Source organism: Papilio polytes, unplaced genomic scaffold (genome assembly GCF_000836215.1).
Source record: "Papilio polytes unplaced genomic scaffold, Ppol_1.0 DF822178.1, whole genome shotgun sequence".
Classification (NCBI taxonomy): Eukaryota; Metazoa; Arthropoda; class Insecta; order Lepidoptera; family Papilionidae; genus Papilio; species Papilio polytes.
Genome location: NW_013527026.1, coordinates 2501938 through 2511106, shown reverse-complemented (window position 1 = coordinate 2511106; position 9169 = coordinate 2501938). Strand labels below are relative to the sequence as shown.

At 32.0% G+C, this 9169-nt stretch overlaps 2 protein-coding genes across 2 annotated transcripts in view; one reads left to right on the top strand and one right to left on the bottom strand.

Moving 5' to 3' along the window:
- Positions 1-2241, top strand: part of LOC106106407 (brain acid soluble protein 1-like) — a 17272-nt gene extending 15031 nt beyond the window's left edge. Inside the window, exons 6-7 of the mRNA XM_013286986.1 lie at positions 519-599; positions 724-2241. Of these exons, the coding sequence (XP_013142440.1) occupies positions 519-599; positions 724-756 (114 nt within the window). The 3' untranslated portion in view covers positions 757-2241. The remainder of the gene's footprint in view (positions 1-518; positions 600-723) is intronic.
- A 2268-nt stretch (positions 2242-4509) lies between these two features.
- LOC106106406 (multidrug resistance-associated protein 1) overlaps positions 4510-9169 on the bottom strand; it is a 27031-nt gene continuing 22371 nt past the window's right edge. Inside the window, exons 24-26 of the mRNA XM_013286985.1 lie at positions 8936-9165; positions 8152-8318; positions 4510-7910 (exon numbers count right to left, since the gene is read on the bottom strand). Of these exons, the coding sequence (XP_013142439.1) occupies positions 7716-7910; positions 8152-8318; positions 8936-9165 (592 nt within the window). The 3' untranslated portion in view covers positions 4510-7715. The remainder of the gene's footprint in view (positions 7911-8151; positions 8319-8935; positions 9166-9169) is intronic.

The window sequence follows — 9169 nt, the reverse complement described above, 5'->3', positions numbered from 1 at the left end:
ACACAGGTGAATACGCCCGGACTAGCTCAGTAGAGGATTAGTTCCGTAATAAGAGTTCTGACTATGTTAGTTCATGTGCATTAATACCAGCATGTCGTTGAACAGTCAATGACGGGAAGACTTGGAGCATCGTCACCGATCACTTCCATCGCACACAGCCTACAGTTGACTGCTCTTCTGATCCCCTCCCCCGTCCTCACCCTTCCTTACCCTCTGCACCCTACCGCCGCTTCCGACATCACTGTGCCCCGCATGCTTGCCGCTTTCTACTTACATCTGTGTAGCCATTACTTGTATTATTTACCATACAATACTTTTGTAGATATTTTACGCTCTCAAAAATTTAAACCATTAACATATTTTCAAGAGTTAATAAAATTGTTTACTTTGGTGTAATATGTAAATGTTTTCTGTATTAATATTATTATTATTGTTGTTGTTTAAGCTTTTAGTTTGTTGTAAAAGAGTAAACAATGGTGAAGGTGTAGTTCCAAATACTATAGAACATTGTAATCTTCCAGGACGTGCTGCCCATGTCAGACAAGTTGGCGGATTTGATTCCTGAAATTCCTGTTGTGCCGGAACTGAAAACTGAACTGGTATTACATTAAAACATTATTTTTACATTATTCAATTATGACAAAGAATGATCAAATTGTATCTTTTATTTTTTTATTGTTTAATGAAATGTTGAGAGAGTAACGTGTTGTGTTGTGTGTGCAGGAGAGCGCGAGCGACGTGGCGGTGGCCAACTAGAAGCGGCGCCGCGGCCGCGCCTTACTTTAGCCCTTAATTTATTTCCCGTCAGCTGGTGCGCTATCGAACTAAGTTCGATGAGTCAATATCGGAGAAGCGGATTTCGGTTTCGAACGTGACCTTTCTCATAGAATGATTATAGTTTAAGTTTAGAGTGCTTTGCTTAAGATTTTATACATTTTTAATTCGCTAGGACGGAGTTTTCATATTATATTACAATAACAAAGTTATGTAGGCAGTATACGGTGCGATTGATCAGTTGGTGCCATTGTTACAGGGGTAGTAGTCACGTCGCCCCCCACCCCCACCCCGCGCCCCCACTCGCGCACTCTACGGCACGAGATGCAAGTACTTTTGCACAAAAGTCGTCGTCATCTTCACCCGCGACCGCCAAATCTCATAAAATACCCCTCGAATACGATTATTTTTATAGGTTTTTAGTACTTGAGACATATTATGTATATATGAATTATTGTACTTCCCGGGGCTTTCAATATTCTGTGTCGATATGAATTTAAAATTACTTTGTATATTGTTGAGAATGTGCGAAAATTTACATTTAGTTTGTCGACTTGAATACATCCGCTATTTGTATGTTTAAGTTGTATAAATTTAGTTGGAGCTCTCTTTAATGCGATTATATGAAATTTAGTGATGTATTGGTGACGCGCTCCTGTCTACACTCAAAATTATAATAAGGCAACTACGTAATGTATTGTAAGCTATGACGTCGTCGTGTCCGCAGTCGGCCGGCGGACTTGCAGTGGCCAACGTTTTTTGATTATCCTATACATTTTTATGCATATACATACAATTAATTATATGATAATATTTAGAGTTGTAGAGTTTGTAACGAGTTAGCGACCACATACCTACATAAGATTTGATATTATTATACAATTGTGTCATTTTTCTATAATCTGCGTCCAATTTATTACATGTATGATTTCATAATCATTTTTGTAATTTTATACAATTTTTTAATGAAATTTGAAGTGACATCAGCATTAACGGGATTAAGCTCCCGAATATATTAGCAGTTAATGTGAGTGAGACATTCCATATCAAAGACTAAATTCCTCGTTCCATGATCCCACCTTTTTGTATATTAATCATTTTCTGTGTGTATTGTCTCTTTTTTCTTCTTATTTACAAGATAATGAAAATTGTATGTGAAATTATAATGTTCTTACTTGTCTATATTGAAATAACTCGAGTAAGCTGAAACTTAACGTGCTTCGAACGTTAATTAGTATCGCAGTTTGCGTGTAAAATTGTTAGTTACTAATTTTGGCTCTTTTCAAGTAGTAAAATGATAACTGCAGCCAATGCGCTATGGTTAGGTCGAAATGACATTCGTATATTAATTCAACTCTATAGGTGTTCGAATGGTCAAAATGGAGTGAATATTTAATGATAAAATTACAACCGTGCGTCGTCTTAATATGTAATTTTAATATATGTAAGGAATTATTGTACATTTATTTTGCCATTCTATATTCCCTTATTGCAATTAATTTTTTTAGTAGATGTTCTGGTAATATAATTATTTTTTTTTGAAAGGAATTTCTATAAAAAATAAGTTTTTAAAGCTACATTTGTAATTGTATTTAATTTAGTTATTTCGTTCCACAATATTAATTAGAATATTATACAATTTACTCAAACTTCATGTTGATGTGTGAATGTCTCTAATAAATAAATTTACAAAAACAATAAGTCGTTTTCATACTGCATACCCTTTTACCTTTTATATGGTGTGAACATTTCTTATAACAGATATGCTGTTCCTATTTCTAAACAAATTATAATTTACTAAGGTACTAAAAATTACATTCTGAATAATTAACCCTTAAAAGTCTGATTTTTTAAATTAAATTAAAACTTGCAACTTAAACTAAATGTGTAGTATGTTTATCGTTGAATATACACAGAGTGTGTTATCAAACATGTATTTTATAAATGCCAGTTAAAAGAAAGCTTCATTTGAACATTGCATATTCACAATAAACTGGTTTTTGTCTTCTGATAGTCACTTGTTCAACACATTGTATACATTTTTATCTCACAATACTGGTTTAATTCAAATTAATCTTAAAAAGAAGGTTGTATGTTTTGTACAGGCAAACCTGGTAGATGATTCACAAAACCTAAGTAGAGTTTAAGAATACATTTCATCAAGTTTCAGACTTTCAGGGTGGTAACCTAAATATACTTTAAATCTGTTGCAATATGCTTGATACAAACTGCATTACTGAATTGGTAGTTGACCCGATTAGACTAATTTAAAACATCATAAATTATAATATAAAGGCAGTTGTAAATGGAGTATATTTTGAAGGATAGTAATATTTCTGGTATGTTGACCATACATCATTGACATAGTCATATTTAACACTTTCTTCCTTTTGTTGGCTGGCCAACCCAATTGGATCTGTTTTCCCATTATGTAAGATATAAAACTAAAAGAAATTTATGAACAATTTTACTCAAGTATTTATTAAACTATTACTGTTACAACAAATTGAATATATTCAGTCAGATATTTAGGAATTTTCAGTACAGCTCTTAATAAAAGGATGTCTTTTAGATTAATATGGTTTTACACAAGTATTTCACATTAAGCATTTAATGTCTCTTCAAGTACATTTATCATTTTATCTAACATATCCTTGCTAACATCATACACCCTTTTATTGTTGTTAACTGTTTTTGTTACTGTTAAGAATAAAAGTTGTAATAACGGATATTTCATTGTTTTGAGTTCACTTGTGCCAATAACGAGCTTCAAGAGCCAGTCGAAATTTTGCATAGTTTCACCATAGGCTTTGTTAACATGCATCACTGTGGAAAAAAGAATTTCGCTTTTTCGTTGCTTACAATTTGTAATAAAATGTGTTATTTTGTTTACATTGTACTGATTTGATTCTAGTAATTTGGTTAGGGCATCGAAATCAAAATTTGTCTCCAAAATACACTTTATAATTTCTTCCTTTGCAACCCTTGTGTCATCTTCCGATAAAATATTTGTGTGTATTGTATTGTCCAGATTGTACAAACTGCTTATTAGATTATCGGTGACCTAAAAATATAGATAAGTCTCTAAAACAATAATATGTGCAAAAGTAAGTAACAAATTTAAATATAAATAATAATATAAAAATCTACTTGTTTGAAATCATCCAGCAAAGGTATTTTGAATAGCTTATCCATGTCATAAAAAATGACAAAAAATGCCTTAAATTACTCTTAAGTTTAACCTATGAAAAATTATATCAATATCTCGTAATTAAAAACTTCGTATGAAATTAAAGTTAAAAATGAACACTTCATTCAAAATATTTTGTTGATTGACTTTGACAATTGACTTTAAATATGTAGTGTTGTCAGCCTTCAAAAAAGCAGCTAAACAGTAAAAAAAAACTATAATTATATATTTAAAAAAAAAACACGGTAAATTCGACAATTATATTTTCATTACAACGAATTTTTAAGATTATGATTATCGTGTAATATAGTTTAAAGTTTCCTTAAAATATTCTACTACATTCCACTGGAACTGTAAGGCTTACATCTGCATCCATTGTTCTCTGATATTTCAAATGAAATTATATTTTTAAACAAGTTTACGACAATGAAAACCAAAAGACTTTTTCAAATTAGATTGAATCGTGAGATGCAGCTACCTTTCTAATAAATGTTTAAATAATTTCATAGATTATGAGGGGAAAATTTACTAAAAAAAAAGGCACATTACAGTACAAATAACTTTATTCCTGTATTGTGATTAATCACTAAAACAAAGTTTTTAACATATAATTACTTCACTTAGTAATATTTTTCAATATTTACAAGGACATTGTGTATACAGACGGGAGGCAGGAGTTTTACAAAATATACTACTAATAAATGCAGTATTGTAACATTTGTTAAGCATTGTAACTTCCTATATGTGGTGCAGACCAAGTTATTACCTAATTTAATTGACAAATGCATGTTAGCTACCAAAAATATACAAATTATAACAAATTTTACTATGCTCAGTAATAAAATTAATTAATTTCTCTACATAGTATAATTTGCTTAATCCATATATTGTAATTTAGAGATTGAACAAACACTGGCAAGATTCTAACGGATTTAAACAATAAACATTTAGTACTCTCCCCTATTTAAGAAAGTCCCTGTGAAAAGTCTAGAAATAAATATTTCTAACAATGTCAAACTAAAATAAAAAAAGAACACATTTAAAAATCTTTACTAAGTTAGTTTTAATAATGTTGAGTATGTCTTTTGTAAAAGTTCACACATAAAATATTTGTTTTAAAATATCTATTGAATTGTCGGATATGCTTAAATACATTTAATATTCACTTTATAGGTTATCTAATTCTAGTGCCACGAAAATTATTCTCTTAAATATTAATCTGTAAAATGAGTTTGAACTTAAAATAATAATTTCAAATTGTGATAAATTTCCATTTAAAGACAAATAAATCTTCTAAACCTTTAATCATAATAACAAATTCTCTCTCATAGGTTGGTAAATGTTAGTAAAACTGATCGCTTGTTATAGTCTGACCTGAAATATAAAATACCTGTGGGGGAAATATAGAACTAATTTAAGTGCCTTTAGCTGATGTAAAAAGAGTCGATTATGGCGTCCTCATATAGTTTCATGGTCGTCCTCATATGGTTTTCTATTTTCCTGATCACTCTATAATTACTCAATAAATGGTTTATCATTACTAAATAGACAATCACACATGGAAAACATATTATTCAGCTAAAGTTGATACGAAATTGTTTTAGAATCTCTATTTCATAAAATATTCTGCAACCGTAACATTCAAGTAATAATTTACTTTTATAATGCTCAGTGTTACAAACAATATGTTATCTCTATCTCTCTCTTACTTTACAAAAATAGAGACAACATGTTTGATGTGAAGATTTTGTCTTTGTTAAGAAAAAAAAGTTTAAAATAGATACAGAAATAAATACAAATAAAATTAAATGCATTATAAATATTCTAATATTATAAAAGGCACCAAAATCTGTTGCCAAACTAAACTTGATATAAATGTTGTGAGTTTTTATTATTTTTCGAGTTTTTATTATTTATTAACTGACTCGGAAAAAAATTAAAGAAACGTTTGCACAGGAATTTAAAAAAATTAAGTATCAGAAATAATGTCCACTTTAAGTTATTTATGACAGGCTGTAAAAATGTCTACTTAGTACATAAAGGAATATAAAAACATCATGCTTTAACTGGAACAATTTTTTTTATACCTATTTATTCTAAAACTGGTTGTGTATATTTAACAAGTTGTATAACTAAGACATAAAATAAAACATATAATTGTAAATAAAACTAAGTACAATGTTGTGATAAGTCATAACTTAATATTACTCAAATTGTGATGTACCACGCTTCAACACTTCACATAATAACTTCCATATATATCTTATATTTAAATAACATTAGTACCAAAGCAAACTTATTACCACGCTCAGTTATTTAATGAATAGTTAAGGATGCCCTTAATATAAATTAAATATAAAAATCTGCTCTCAGTGACTGTTGTAACCAAGAAACATTACCGTCAATTATGGTTGTTACATTAAGGGTCACCGAGTTTATGAAAAATCTATACTAAGGGACTACTTAAATAATCATTAATCCTGAGTATGACAGTTAAACAAGGTTAGATGCCACTTCACAAGGCAGTATTAAAGCTTAAACGCTGCAGTTTATAAGTACAAGATTTATTACAATTATCACAAATACAGAAAATTCGAGAATTAGTTTCAATAATTATTTGAAAGAATGAGTTTTTTTTGTAAAATTCGATTCGAAATAATTGGATCTATATCTAAAAACAATTAAGTATAGGGGCGGCCTTTGTGGTAACTACAGTCTGTTTCAATATAACATGAGGATTTATGTAAACAAAATCAAGAATGAATTTTCACTGGCAGCAAACATAAGTGTAATTATATAACTTTCGTATTTACTGACTGAAAATTTAAAAAGGTTACATTGTATAGTCCAACAAGGATATCCGATACGGTGAGAGGTGAAGTCACTCGACGGTTTTGTCAGAAAATGTGTAAAATCTAGACATAGAAAAAACTTGACCGCTACGGAACGAAAATAATATTTTGACACTTTTTGACATTGACAAGAAGGGCGGTATTGGGATGTCACAATTTAGTTTGACTTCACACCGGGTCAGATAAATTTATTGGACTATAGTTAGTGTACAACTTCGCTTACATAAAACTTCTTGTTAAAAATGAAAAGGATAAGGCAATATTCGATGCCGTGATTTTGTACTCGAGTACGTCTAATCATATAAAAATAATACTTTTACAAAGTTAATTGATCTGTTTCGCTTTCGAGCATTAGTTATACGAATGTATATTTGAACACGTTTCAACAAGTACAGTTTATAGGAGAAGCTATCTAATAATAGTTCAACACATCTTGATACTTGGCTGCAATTTTTTTTTTAATTTATTAGTTAAAAACGCTGAATACAGTGATTTTTATGTAAATATAGCATTGTAAAATCTCCTTTTTTTTAAATTAATGCTATAGTTATAAATACGTAACTCATACGGGACCCAATGTGACGTTCAAATTTCATATGTACAAAATTTACCTGACGTTCTTACTGTGTAGAAAAACATTGTAGGAAAACTGCACAAATCGGCGAAGAAATTCAAAGATATGGGTAAAGTCAACTAACATGCAGTGGGTCAACATATAATTATGGCCTTATCTCCCCTAGCATTAGGTATGCTTTGACCTCTCACTGAGGACGTATAGTGAGCTGATGATGACTGTTAATACAAAAGTATCGACAACGAAAAAATATCGTTTGGATTTTTACATAAGTAAAATTTGCAGTCACGTATCAAGATGTATTGAAGCATACTGTGTAGTTGTATTAATTGACGAGCCCCGCGTCCTTGGCCATGCCGTAGAAGACGGAAGTCCTGTCCTGCAGCAGTTGGTCGGGCGGCGCGAACTCCACCAGCTGGCCCTTGTCCAGCACCATCACGCGCGTCGAGTCCATTATCGTGTTGAGACGGTGAGCGATCGTCAGCACCGTGCACGACGCGAACTCTGAACGGATCGTTTTCTGAAACGAACATATTAATATATGTTGAGCTAGCACGACATTAAAATTACTACTGCTGGATACTACTAATACTAGATAATACTACTAATACTAGATCATATGTGGACGGATCATATATGGGTAAAGACGGATTCTAGGAATACATTCACAATACTTCAGTCAGGATATCATCGGTCGTACATCGGAAATACAAAATTTGAGTAATTATTTGTAAAATACATGTATATATGTGTATGTATACCTGTATGAGTTCGTCAGTCTCAAGGTCGACTGCAGCGGTGGCCTCGTCCAGCACCAGCAGCGGCGTCTTGCGCAGCAGCGCGCGCGCCAGGCATACCAGCTGACGCTGACCCACCGACAGGTTCTCACCGCCCTCAGATATCTCGTGACGGAGACCCGCCTGCAGACCTGGTTACGGTGGTTAAACATATTTAGAGGTCAAACAGAAAATCTAAGAAGGTTACTTTTTAAGTGTATGAAACCGCGAATTTGGTGCTTCAAAACTAACATAAATTTGTTAATTTAATTAATTACAGCGCCATCTATTTATAATAGTAATAACAATATTGCAATCTCTTTCACTTTTATCTGTACTAATATTTTAAAGAGGAAAGATTTGTATTTTTGTATGTATTGAAATAACTCAAAAACTACTGGGCCAATTTCAAAAATTCTTTAAACATTAAAAAGTTACGTTATCAGTGAGTAACATAGAGTATGTTTATTAATATTTTTAACTAGCTTTCGCCCGTGTCTCCGTCCGCATGGTAATTAAAAAAACTAAAGTCAGTAGTCTATGTGTTTTTCCAGAGTATCCTCTATATCTATGCCAAATATCATCGAAATCCGTTTAGCCGTTTAGGCTACAAACTCTAAAAGCATCCATCCATCCATCTAAACTTTCACATTTTTAATATTTGTATGATTTCACGCGGGACAATTCGCAAGAAACAGCTAGTTTAAAATAAAGTAATTTTCTTAAATACATATGTTTAAAATCTTCCACAAATAATATTCAGCCATACCTTGTACGAAGGTTTTCAGATGTGCGTGCTCCAACGAGCGCCAGATGTCCTCGTCGCTGTACGCATCGAAGGGGTCGAGGTTCATCCTCAGCGTGCCGGAGAACAGCACGGGGTCCTGCGGGATGATGGTGATGCGCGAGCGCAGCTGGTGCAGACCGATTGTGGAGATGTCGATGCCGTCGATCAGGATCTTGCCGCTCATCGCCTCAACTATCCTGTATACATACAAACTCG